Below are 13,319 nucleotides of genomic sequence, written 5' to 3' on the forward strand. Positions count from 1 at the left end.
GCAGCTTCCACATCGCAGTCATCCTCATTTGTGTCTTTCACTGCTCCCCTGTATCAGTCATGCCTTCTCACTTGTGCCTTGGGCAATCCAGGCACATGCCCCAACAACGGACCTCCTAGGCACTGGGCTCCTGGTGCCCACTGTCCTCTCTTCTCTGGCTTGTGGTTCCTCTGCCTTGGTCTCCCCTGCAAACTTCCACTGAAACTCCCCTGTTAGCAGCTCTGTTTGCTGGCTCCTGTGCCGCTGCAGCTGTCTGTAGAGGGAGAAGGGCCTGCTGCCGAAAACCAGAGCAGGTACCAGGTTAAAGCAGTGTGGGGAAAGGCAAGAGGAGCTGGGGAGCTCTGCTGGAAAGCCCCAGGCTGTGGTCTAGAATTAGGCCAAGAGGTACTGGGGTTGCAGGGTCAGCCAGGGTAGGCCAAGCAGCAGGTCCAAACCCTTTGCCGATGATGAGAGACTAATATGCAGTCTGCCCAGGGTGTGGGCTAGCTAATGACTGGGCAGTTGCCAAGACCTGAGGCAAGTGGGATAGAGTGGAGGTTCCCAGAGAGGGGAACCTAAGGAGAAAGGGTGTTACTGCCAGGGGGGCAGAACCCCATGTAAAGGGCACCGGGGTCCAGGGAGGGACATGGGCCCGTTAGCCAGGAACAAGTGGATCACGGCCTGCTGAGAGTGTCTGAGCTGCAATTTGAGCTAATTCCTGAATGACCAGCAGGAGGCGCCGCAGGATGAGTCACGCCCCGTTACAGTGCTCTTTCGTATTTCGATCATCAAGGGGCCCCACTGCTTCTGCTCTCATGTACTTAAAGAACATTTTTTATACCTTGGAGTTTTTGGCTAGCTGTTCGTTCAAACTTCTCTTTGGCTTTCTTATTACACTCTTGCACTTAATTGTCAGTGTTTAGCTCCTTTCTATATTGCCTCACTAGGATTTGACTTCCATTTTTAAAGAAGTCCTTTTATCTCTCACTGCTTCTTTACATGGTTGTTTAAGCCATGGTGGTTCTTTTTAGTTCTTTTACTGTGTTTTCTTAATTTGGGGTACACACATATGAAGTTGGGCCTCATTTATGGTGTCTTTAAAAGCGCCATGCGACTTGCAGGGATTTCACTTTAGTCACTGTACTTTAACTTCTGTTTAATTAACCCCCTCATTTTTGCATAGTTCCCCTTTTGAAGTTAAATGCACAGTGTTGGGCCGTTGAGAGTTCTTCCCACCACAGGATGTGAACGCTATTGTATATTGGTCGCTATTCCAAGACAGTTCTGTACTATAGTTACCTCTTGGACCATCTCCTGGCTCCACTCAGATATAATCTAGAGTTGCCTCTCCCTTGTGGGTTCCCTAACTAGCTGCTCCATGAAGCAGTCATTTAAAGTATCGAGAAATTTTTATCTCTGCATTTCGTCTGAAGGTGAAATGTTCCATCAATATGGGGGATAATGAAATCCCCACTATTATTTGGGATCTTAATTTTGATAGCCTCTCTAATGTCCCTTAGCATTCGTCATCACTATTACTGCCTGGTCAGAGTGGTCGATAATAGATCCCTAATGTTATTATTTTATTAGAGCATGAGATTTCTATCCATAGAGATTCTATGGAACATGTGGATTCGCTTAAGATTTGTTCTTCATTTGAATCTCCATTTTCTTTCACATACAGTCCACTCCCTACCCCCACGACATGACCTGTCTGTCCTTCCGATATATTTTGTACCCCGGAATTGATCGTGTCCCATTATTGCATTCTCAGTCACCAGGTTTCTGTGATGCCATTTATCAACAATCCCCTTTATCACCAAGCACTCTAGTTCACCCATCTTATTAATTTAGACTTCTAGCATTTGGTACAGCACCTTTAAAAACTTCCCTGTTTGTTTGTCTGCCTCTTCTGATGTGTCAGATTTTTTTTATGGATGTTTTCATCGATCTGCCCTTACATTATCCTCTTCCGTCCTCTGTTCCTGACTATAGCTGGAGATTCCTCTATCAGACTCTCCCTAAAGAGAAGTCTGTGTCGATCACATGCTCCTCTGCAGCGTCGGCTTTCTCCCATTCTCCTAGTTAAAAACTGCTCTACAACCTTTCAATGTTAAGTGCCAGCAGTCTGTTCACTTTGGTTTAGGTGGGGCCATCTTTCCTATATAGGCTCCCTCTATCCCCAAAGTTTCCCCAGTTCCTTAATAGAACGTAAACCCCTCCTCTACACCATCGTCTCATCCACGCATTGAGACTCTGAAGCTTTGCCTACCCTGGCCCTGCGCATGGAACTGGGAACATTTCTGAGAATGCCACCATAGAGGTCCTGGATTTTAGTCTCTTCCTAGCAGCCTAAATTTGGCTTCAGGACATCTCTCCTACCCTTCCCTATGTCATTGGTACCTACATGTACCACGACCACCGGCTCCTCCCCAGCACTACGCATAAGTCTGTCTAGATGCTCGAGAAGATCCGCAACCTTTCGCACTAGGACTCCTTCGAGCATCTAGACAGACTTCCTGTGTAGTCACCATACGGTTCTCCAGTCATCACAAACCAGCTAGCTACATTAACCTCATCAGGTTTCTTTTTGGCCCTAATCCTCCAATTTGTCTAGGTCCTTCTGTATCCTATCTCTACACTTCGGGTATCTACCACTCCTCCCAGTTAGTGTCATCTGCAGACTTGCTGAGGGTGCGTCCACGCCGTCCTCCAGATCATTAATAAAGATATTGAACAAAACCCTTGGGGCACTCCACTTGAAACCGGCTGCCAACGAGACATGGAGCCATTGATCACTACCCGTTTAGCCCGACAATCTAGTCAGCTTTCTAGCCACCTTATAGTCCATTCATCCAGTCCATACTTTTTATGGTTAGCTGGTGGCTGTGGTTTGGGAGTGAGAGGCAGTGGCAGAGCTTGGGGGTGAGGGCTGGAGTAGCAGGGGCTGCAGGTCAGGAGTGAGAAGCACCGGCAGAGCTGGGGGGGCAGAGAGCAGAGGAGGGAACCCAGGGCTCAGGGTTGGGAGTGAGCCGTTGTGTCTGTGCTCCATGCTCAGCTGCACCCTGCCGGGGGCTGAGGCCATATGCTGAGCCAGGCCGAGGTAGGAGCTGAGGCAGGTTTGCTGTTGCAGGCATTTTTCCAGGAGGCCTACCTGACGGAACACCCCGAGGACCAGGCCAGTATTGAGAAGCTGCAGGACCTGATCGCCTGGCAGGTAGCTCCCCCCTTGCTGCAGGGTTCCCCAGCATCCCAGGGCTTCCTGGGAGTGTTTCTGCCCCAGCCTCCTGCAGCTGCTCCAGGCAGAACTCTGGAGGATCCTTAGAGTTCCCCAAATGGGGGGATCTTCTCCTGAGCCTTTTCACTGGGCAGGCCACTGCCCATTCCGGCACCAGGCAATGACCCCTCAGCCCTGCCAGGCCCGTGTGGGTGCTGCCCGGCCCCCATTGCCCCCCAGCCCTCCACCTAGGCACCCTTGTCCCTGTAGCACCTGGGTTGTGTGAGCCAAGGCCCGTGTCCATCCTGCGGGCGCTGACACTGGGCCTGTTTCCTGGCAGATTCCGCTCTTGGCAGAGGGGATCCAGATCCACAGCAGGAAGGTGACTGAGGACCTCAGGCCCTTCCACGAGCGCATGGAGCAGTGCTTTGTGCAGCTGCGAGCCAAGGTGGAGAGCCAGTACGGCCTGCGGGAACTGGTGAGTGTCGGCGGGCATGAGCTGGGAGTGGGTGGGGGGGCAGGCAGGGGAGGGGAGAGGGTGCAGGCAGGCGAGGCTGCCTGCAGACAATGGGTGGGGATTGGGTCAGGGGGCTGCCTGACAGGCAGGGACAGGGTCAGTGGGGCCGCCTGGCAACTTGGGGGTAGGGTCAGTGGGGCCACCTGGCAGGCGGGGGCAGAGTTAGCGGGGCCACCTGGCAGGGTCAGCGGGGCTGCCTGGCAGGTGGGGGGCAGGATCAGTGGAACCACCTGGCAGGCGGGAGCAGAGTCAGCAGGGCCGCCCGGCAGGCTGGGGTCAGGGTCAGTAGGACTGCCCGGAAGGGTCAGCGGGGCCGCCCGGCAGGCTGGGGGCAGGGTCATAGATTCATAGATTCAAGATTCATAGACTCTAGGACTGGAAGGGACCTCGAGAGGTCATCGAGTCCAGTCCCCTGCCCTCATGGCAGGACCAAATACTGTCTAGACCATCCCTGATAGACATTTATCTAACCTACTCTTAAATATCTCCAGAGATGGAGATTCCACAACCTCCCTAGGCAATTTATTCCAGTGTTTAACTACCCTGACAGTTAGGAACTTTTTCCTAATGTCCAACCTAAATCTCCCTTGTTGCAGTTTAAGCCCATTGCTTCTTGTTCTATCATTAGAGGCTAAGGTGAACAAGTTTTCTCCCTCCTCCTGATGACACCCTTTTAGATACCTGAAAACTGCTATCATGTCCCCTCTCAGTCTTCTCTTTTCCAAACTAAACAAACCCAATTCTTTCAGCCTTCCTTCATAGGTCATGTTCTCAAGACCTTTAATCATTCTTGTTGCTCTTCTCTGGACCCTCTCCAATTTCTCCACATCTTTCTTGAAATGCGGTGCCCAGAACTGGACACAATACTCCGGTTGAGGCCTAACCAGCGCAGAGTAGAGCGGAAGAATGACTTCTCGTGTCTTGTTTACAACACACCTGTTAATGCATCCCAGAATCACGTTTGCTTTTTTTGCAACAGTATCACACTGTTGACTCATATTTAGCTTGTGGTCCACTATGACCCCTAGATCTCTTTCTGCCATACTCCTTCCTAGACAGTCTCTTCCCATTCTGTATGTGTGAAACTGATTGTTCCTTCCTAAGTGGAGCACTTTGCATTTGTCTTTATTGAACTTCATCCGGTTTACCTCAGACCATTTCTCCAATTTGTCCAGATCATTTTGAATTTTGACCCTGTCCTCCAAAGCAGTTGCAATCCCTCCCAGTTTGGTATCATCTGCAAACTTAATAAGCGTACTTTCTATGCCAACATCTAAGTCGTTGATGAAGATATTTAACAGGGTCAGCGGGGGCCGCCCGGCAGCCTGGGGGCAGGGTCAGCGGGGCCGCCTGGGAGGGTAGAGGTGCTAAGGATTTGGACGTTGCTGAGAAGCTGAATGGTTTCTCTGTGCCCGAAATCAGCCAGGGTGTGACTTGCTGTGAACCAGTGTGGGGTGGGCTGGGTGCCTGCAGGCCATGAGCTTGAGCCCTGCCCCAGGGAAAGTGCTGGCAGCCAAACACTGAAACCCCTGGATCTCACCCCAAGAGGGGCTCGGCAGCTGCAGAGCAAGATCTTTCGGCAACTCTACACCTGGCCATCACCCAGCAGCCGCCATTCGAAAGCCCTTGGCAAAGCCTCTCACAGGAGACTGGTGAGGAACCAGTCGCTGTGAGGGGAGGGCGAATCTCTGCCCTGGAGCAGAAGGCTCAGAACAGAGCAGGGATCAATGGTCCATTTCTATCAGAGCAGAGGGGTCACAGCAGGGCCCCAGGGGGCAGACCGGGGTTTCAGATACTTATTAACAAGCTGGAGAAGGGACGTGTGACTCCGCAGATGGCACAAAGATATTGAGGGGAGCCGCGCCCAGAGGAGCCTGTGAGGAATTTGAGGGACTGGCAGAGGGAAAAGGCAGCATGCTGGCGGGCACGACTGGGATTCAGGGTTGAGTAATACGAAGTAACACACATTGGAGGGTTTAATCTGAACTTGTCATGTGCCTTCTCAGGGCCTAACTTAACAGTGCAGATGCCCCCCGGGTTACACAAACCCGACTTACGCAAATCTGCACTCATGGAAAAAGCTCTGTAAGCTAGAAATAGGAGGATTTGGGGGTTGTTTCTTGTGTAATGGTCAGGTATACGTTTCAGACTTACACAAAATCGCGTTACACACGGTGTTCCGGAGCAGAACACCTGCGTAAGCTGGGGAGCGTCTGTATCCGCTCAGCAAACAGACCCAGCGTCGCCGGGCAGCGCAGTGTGACCTCGACACAACATGCAGCTGATGCCAGAAAAGCAAACGAGCTGCCGAGCTGCAGGGCAGGCAGGAGAATAATGCAGCAAACTGTCTAATACTGCCCTGTAGACGGGGTGTGGCCTGTCTGGATGCGCTGTGCAGGGCCAGCGCCCTGGTCCTGCAGGGCAGCACAGAGCAGTGCTCTGAGATGGCTGACAAGGGTGATCAGGGACTGAGCAGGCTGTGGGTTGTTCCTTCAAGAGCAGACAGGTGTGGGGGTGGCTAAGCCTAGGGATGGAGAAGCGGCAGCAGAGCCTCGTGTTCCCTGTCTCATGGTGCATGGATGTGGAGGGGACAGTCAGTGCAGCTCAGCAGGGAAATTGGAAAAAGTAACCAGTGTTTCGTTTGGCTCTTGGTTAGCCTGTGGAACTCATGGCCACAAGCTGTTGCTGAGGGCCAGAGCTCAGCAGGGTTCAGAGGGACCAGCCCTGTTGGAGAGACCATCCAGAGTGGGCACAGTAAATACCGAATAACCTGAGTGTGGCAGGGCTAGAGCCGTGGGCATGAGCAGGGTAACCTGGCCTCCTTGCGGCAGGGCTGCTGCTGGCCAGTCTCCAGGACGGGCAGCTGGGCCAGTCCAGTCTGGCGCCTTCTCATGCTCCAAGGGGAGCCGGTGGCATGGGGGGTGATTGCTCCTTTCCTGTTGCTCCTAGTGCCCTGCCCGTGCTTTTCTCCTGGGGCCAGGGTTCCTGGGGCTCTGTCCTCGACTCCGTTCTTCCTCCACTCCTGCCTGTAGTGGAGTGCCCACGTCTTGCTCCCTGCGCCTCTGCTCAGCCTCCCCCGGCCGCAGATCCGTGTCCGCATTGAGCCCCACTCGCCACTCCCCCAGCCCCAGTGAAGCCCCCGACCCCCACTGAGCTCTCTCCGCGGCCCCAGCGCTCCAGTGACCATGCTGCCGGGGGGGAAGGGGAGCTGCCCTGTGGGGACAGGGGCTGGGCTGGGGGAGGGGTCTACAGGCCTGGCTGGAGCTGGGGAGAGACGCTCAGCCCTGGCCCCCGCCCCGGCTCCTTGTGCTCGCAGCCCTTTCTGGAGGAGAGGCGTGGAGGTCGCCCCCACTCCAAGTTGTGGGGTCCGGAGACGGAGCCACCCAGCCGCCCACACCAAGATAGGTGAGTCCTGAAGCCAGGGAGCAGCCTTGCTCTGCCCTCCCCTCTCCTCCCCCCTCAGCCCCTGGCTGCCCCCCTAGCCCCACCCTGCCTCACTGCCCCTCTCTTCCCAGCTCCTGCCCTCCCTCCTCCGCCACCCTCCCCTCTTTCCACTCTACATCGCGGCCACCTGCTCTCCCCCCATCACTGCCCCCCACCCTAGTCTCACAATGCTCCCCTGGGGGTGTCTGCAGCACAGAGCCCCTTCCCTCCAGGAAGTCGGTGTCCTGTGCTCCTGAGCGTCCCCCTGAGGCCGAGGAGCGCAAGAGCGACCGCAGGGAGAATCGCAGCAGCACTTTCTTTGGGTACCGGCGGCAGGAGCAGCGCCAGTCTGTCTTGGAGCCCCCGGAGCCCAAGGTAACGCTGCCCCCCGGAGTGAGCCGCATTCCCCTGCATGGCATCTCCCCAGCCCATGCCCCTGCCGGGTCTGCACCCCTCACGCCGTGAGCTGCGTCCTCCCCAGCCTGTGCCTCTCGCTATGAGCCGTGGTGTCCCCGCTGCCCTGAGCAGGTGCCCTGAAGCCTGCCTTGGTGTGAGCAGCCACTGTGGCCTGGCCTGCTGCACAGAGCCCTGGAGTCTATTCCCAGCTCAGCTGCTGGGTGAGGCCCAGCCCCTCCGTGCCTCAGTTTCCCCATCTGTGAAAGGGGGATAACGAAACAAGCTAAAGGATTCATGTTACTCCCCCATTCAGCTTGTGCCAGGAAGCCCTGCGCCCCAGCGCCGTGTCCCTGCTCCCCATGGGCTGGCCCCAGCTCAGCCACTGATGCTGGCCCATTAGGTGCCCGGGAGGAGGCTGGCGGCTGCTGCCCTGGGACCTGGAGCCCAGGGCTGGGGATCTGAGCTGATACCCCTTGCTCCCCCAGGAGGAGAAGTGGAGACTCTCCCGGAACATGACTGAGAGCTGCCTGGCCGGTGCTGAGGTAAAACAGTCACCCCTGGAGAGAGATGCCAACGCTGCATCCCCTAGTGCAACAGGTACGGGCGCCCCCGTCCCCTGCCCCCCAGCACGGCACGTTCGGGCACCCCCTTCCCCTCCCTTCCCAGTGTGGCAAGCACTCTGCGAAGGGGGCTGCAGACTGACCATGGAGAGTCTCGGGGAGGGATCCCCTCTGCGTAATCTTCCCTGCCCCCGTCGGTGCCGTGGTGAGCTGCTTCCTCCGCTGTGCGACCCTGATCATCAACGCTGAGGCCTTGCCGGTGCACCAAGCCTCAGCTGGATGGGGCCCTGCCTGCGTGACGCCTGTTTGTGGGGCACTGGAGCAGCTCTCCCATGAACACTGGCTCTGCTGGGGCCCAGGCACCGCTGCGGCTTGTCGGAGCAGTGCCCTGGCCCAGAGCCACCTGGTGCCCAGCACTGCGCTGTAGCTGGGGCTCCTGGCAGGCTGGCCTGCGACCGCAGCTCATGCCAGGCTCCCAGCTCCCATGTCTCAGCATTGGGGGGCCCATAAGGACACTGGCCAGTCACTCACCATACAGTGCCCGGGGGTCTTTGAGGTGCCCTGGCCATGTGGAGCCCTCTCCCCTCCCTCCCCTGCCGCCCTATAGCTCCGGGATTTGGCCAGGGTGAAGGGCCTGAGGGGCCATTTATGCCTTTGGGTCGGGGGGGGTGGGGGAGGACAGGCTGGGCCCCAAGCCCTGTGCTGCTGTCCTACCCGTGGGGCCAACACAAACCAAGGGTGGAATCCATGCGGCCAGACAGTCCGAAACCCAGATGCTGTACAGGGCGTGGCTGGTCCCTGCCCGGCTTGGCTCTCCCGAGGGCCTGCTGACTCCCTCATGGCCCATATGTGCCCAGCTGCAGAGCTGGCACAACGAGGGCATGGGGCAGCACCAGCTTTGCTCCAGCTGCACATGACAGGGCAGGGCTCAGCGCTGTGTCCTCCTCTCTGTGTGCAGGGGCGTCAGGATCCCCCTGGGGCTTCGCAGGCCGGGTGAAGAGCGCCAGCAAGGCCCCCCCACTGCCCCGCAAAATCAGCTCCAGCGTCTACGAGACCTTCATGGAGCAGAACGCCGCGCCCAACAGTGGGAAGGTACTGGCCATGGCCTGGGCTGCAGGATCTCCCCAGAGCCACATGGGGTGCAGGGCCCAGACCCCCCCGCCACTCACTAATGCTTGTTCCTCTTTATTTTAGCAGCTGACAGTGGATGGAAGTAAAGGGCTGAAATCACCGCCCCCGCCACCCCCCAAATCCAAGCGTATATCCCAGACCTGAGCTGCCCCACTGCCCGTGATCGGCTCCCTCGCTGTCCCGCTCAGGAGGGTGACTTTGCTGACGAAGGTGTTTGCTGGCTGCTTGGCACTCCCCCTCCCCCCGCTGGCTGAGCCCTGGGCCAGACTGTCATCTTTCCTATGGCAACCTGAGCATCCCACCACCCCCGCACCCCGGTTCCCATGTGCTTGGAGCTGCAGAAGCCCCAGCCTAGCCCAGCCTCCCTCTCACAGGCAGCACCAGCCTAGATCAGGCCGAGGGCCCGTCTGCCCCTCTGAGGAACGTGTAGGAAACATTGGAGCCAGCCAATCTGCCCCGGTGAAGGACTGCTCCAGCCCCAGGAGTTAGAGGTTGCCCACAGCCCTGAAGCTGGGCTCTGGGTCCCCTCCCAGCTCTTTTTCCTATTTGTGCTCCGGATAAAGGCCCAGCCCCTAAGCCCTCCTGGGGCAGCGAGTTTCCCAGGCGAATGCAGTGCTGCCTGGGGGAAACATTTCCTTTGAATTGCCCCCGTTCGGTTCTATGGCCTGTGGGCATGCTGTGAGGCCAAGAGAACGGGCTGTGCTGCCTGGGTGCTGCACAGTTAGTATTTGATGGACTCAGTCCACCCACTCGGCAGGAACACTCCCCAGCGGGGCAGCCCCTTGGTACAGGACAGTTTGCCAGGTCCTGACCCCCTAGGTCTGCACTGTCCTGGGGCGGGGCTGGAGGTGGGCAGCCCCTGAGCACCCATTACCTCCTACCCCGAGCTGCTCACAGAGCAGCAGTGAAGTAGGCTCCGTCAGGGCTGGCACTTCCATTTAGGCGGCCTAGGCAATCATAGATTATTAGGGTTGGAAGGGACCTCAGGAGATCATCTAGTCCAAGCCCCTGCTCAAAGCAGGACCAATCCCCAACTGGCCCCCCTCAAGGATTGAACTCACAACCCTGGGTTTAGCAGGCCAATGCTCAAACCACTGAGCTATCTCTCTCCCCAACCGCACCTAGGGCGCCAGGATTACTGGGGGCGGGCGGCGCATTTTGCCAGCAGGGGCGGCAGGGGGCTCCGGTGGACCTGCCGCAGTCCTGCCTGTGGAGGCTCCCCTGCTCCTGCGGCTCCAGTGGAGCTGCCACAGGCATTCCTGCGGACGGTTTGCTGCTCCCACGGCTCCCGTGGACCCCCCGCAGGCATGGCTGCGGCAGCTCCACCGGAGCCGCGGACCAGCGGACCCTCTGTGCAGGAATGCCTGTGGCAGCTCCACCAGAGCCACGGACCAGCACATGGGGCGGTGAAATGACCGTGCGCCTAGGGTGCTAAAAACACTAGTACCGGTCCTGGGCTCCGTATCAGCCGCTCCCAAAGGTGCAGTGAGCTGCCTCCAGCACCGCTGGGGCTCCTCTGCAGCAACCGCAGATCAGTTCAGCTAAGGCCGTTTCCCATCGCCTGGTCCCAGCCGGCCTCCCGCACTGCGGGCAGCGCCCATGGACTGAGCCCCTCCTGTGTGGGGCAGGAGCCATCCTGCTGCTGCTCTCAGCTGCAGCATGATGTGAGGCAGCCAGACGGGCTTAGTGTCCCCACCATGGGCCCTCGGGGTTTGTGTTCTGCCCACGTTCCTCACAGCAGCTCCTTGGCCACCCCCATCTGCCCAGACCCCACTGCTTGCTCAGCATGTACCCGCCACACTGCTGGGGGGTCGTGTGCCTGGGGCCAGGGGCTGCCTCCAGCTGCCTGCCAATAAAGAGACTGAATTCTCCAGGCTGTGCCCAGCTCTGACCTCAGGCCAGCGGCGGCGGGGAGGTGGGGGAAAGCATGAAAGCAAAGGCCGAAGGACAAAACAGACTAAAGGGGTGGGGGGGTGGGGGCTCGTAGGGAGCACTGGAGGGGATGAGGGGGCCACTGGAGGGGGCAAGGTAGGCCGGGGTGGGATGCTTTACCCTGGGGGCAGCTCAGGTGAACGAGGCCTGACTCAGAAAGGCGCTGCATCCTGAGGCCAGCTGGGCAGGGGCACCAGATTCACTGGCATCCCGTCCCCTCCCATGAAGAGCAAGTGGGGCTGGGACCACCCCAGGTTCCCTGGGGCAGCCGCCAGGGTGGGGGTGTTCTGCTTCCACACCTGGGCGCAGCATATCCCTACCCAGCCCTTGCAGCCTCCCAGCCAGGGGCTGTTGGCACAGGCAAACCGACAGCAACCACCAAGAATCCTGCTATGGCCAGACACGCCCCCCCCCCCCCCGGGCCAAGTCAGCCCATGGGAGATGCACAGAGGGGAACACCCAGTGCCACCCCCTGCTGCTCTAACCACTAGACCCCCCACATTGTTCCCAGAACCAGGACTGGAACCCCGGTGTCCTGGCTACCTGTCCCCTTCCCATTGCAGCTGCCTCAAAAGTTTTTTGAGATAGTCAATCAGGCGGGCACCCGTATCTGGGTCCCTGCATCACCAGCTTCCTTCGGCTCCTGGGTCACCTGGTAGTCCCCGGCTGGGGGGGCAATGCTGCACATGCCTGGCCATGGGCCCAGCAGGAGGCTGGCTGGGTGGGGGGGCACAGGGCCTTGGTCCATGGGTCGGCTGCAGCTGCGAGCTGGCCCCAGGCAGATCCCAGCTCAGCCCGGGTGCCCTTGTGCTCACGTCACTGCAGAATGTGCCCCAGGAGTGGGCCTGGGCTGAGCACAGCTGAGCCGCCAGTGCACATCACAGCTGGTCACTGTGGTGGCTGGAGGGGCAGCGGTGGCTGGGAGGGGTGGGGGTCCAGGGGCAATCTGTCAGTGCCCCCCTGCAGGTCCCCTATGTACCCACAGGGACACAGGACATGTCCTATGGCCTGGACACGCACGACCTCCCAGCACCCTGGGATCACAGCAGCACAGCGTTCACCGGGGGCAGGGAGAAGAGCGATGGTTTGCAGTGACACCACCCCCCGCCCCTCCCCAGCTGTGGTACAGGACCCAGCCCGAACTGGCCCACAGTGGGGATCCTGTGGGATGTAGCGCAGCCATTGTGGGGCTCTGGCTCTGCTTCAAAGCCCAGGGCTGGATTCTGACCCCCATCCCTGGCCAGAACTTGGGAGTCCTGGCTCCCGGCCCCGTTTTAACCACTACATACGTCCCACCCTCCCCACCCCCTTGCTGGGGCTATCACATGGCCATTACAAAGCCTCCCCCCTGTCATTTCTCCACACTGCTGGCTGTGCAGACACTCCCCCCCACCCCCGCTTTCTCCTTGCTGGGGCCATCACAAAGCCTCCCCTTCCCATTCCAGCCCTGCACAGCCACCCCCAAAAACGGGGGAGGAACAAGCACCCTGCCTCATCCTGCCCCCACTCAGCCTGGGCACTTCCCTCCCCCATCTTGGCCATTCTAGGCCTGGATTAAGGCAAACTGGGACCTTAGCCACATCCCTTCCAGAGCAGCAGGCCCCACAGCCAGGCTCAGGAGGCAGCTCTGCTGCCGAGGCCCTGCTGCATGGGGGAGTGGGACTGTGAGTGACAGGTCTAGGGCCCTGCACGGGCAGCACCCCTCCTGCTCCAGGCTCTGAGTGGACTCAGGCAGGCAGCCCTGCATTGGACACATGCATGTTTCCTGATTATCTTTGCAGACACCCCCAGCTGGTTTTTTTAAAGCAGAGCTGGCTGGGACCCGTCCTGCTGTGCCCATATTGTCAGGCCCAGCCCCTCACACCGGCAGTGCAGGGGGCAGGCCTGTGGGGGGGAGCATGGCAGTCTCCTTTCTGTCCTAGCACCAAACCCATTCCTGGGCACCAGCCTAAAATCACCTCCCCGCGCACCACATGTCCAAGGGAAAGTCAGTGCCCCTGCCCAGCCCCCTGATGGGCCTGCGTCCCTTTGCAGCTGAAATCACTGACCTGCCCTGCAGTGGGAGAACCCCAGCGATCCCATTCAAAGCAGCTCCTCTCCCAGAGGCCAGCTGAGCAGGACTGGGGCTGCTGCAGCAGCAGCGTGGCACTCACCCTGGGGTTTC

General features: G+C 58.6%; 1 protein-coding gene across 1 annotated transcript in view; it reads left to right on the top strand.

Annotated features, from left to right (window-relative positions):
* Positions 1-9,369, top strand: part of LOC116829840 (dedicator of cytokinesis protein 2-like) — a 248,983-nt gene extending 239,614 nt beyond the window's left edge. Inside the window, exons 21-26 of the mRNA XM_075066763.1 lie at positions 3,113-3,196; positions 3,537-3,674; positions 7,030-7,118; positions 7,349-7,511; positions 8,018-8,129; positions 9,051-9,369. Of these exons, the coding sequence (XP_074922864.1) occupies positions 3,113-3,196; positions 3,537-3,674; positions 7,030-7,118; positions 7,349-7,511; positions 8,018-8,129; positions 9,051-9,286 (822 nt within the window). The 3' untranslated portion in view covers positions 9,287-9,369. The remainder of the gene's footprint in view (positions 1-3,112; positions 3,197-3,536; positions 3,675-7,029; positions 7,119-7,348; positions 7,512-8,017; positions 8,130-9,050) is intronic.
* Positions 9,370-13,319: the final 3,950 nt, after the last annotated feature.

This window comes from Chelonoidis abingdonii, chromosome 5 (assembly GCF_003597395.2).
Source record: "Chelonoidis abingdonii isolate Lonesome George chromosome 5, CheloAbing_2.0, whole genome shotgun sequence".
Classification (NCBI taxonomy): domain Eukaryota; kingdom Metazoa; phylum Chordata; order Testudines; family Testudinidae; genus Chelonoidis; species Chelonoidis abingdonii.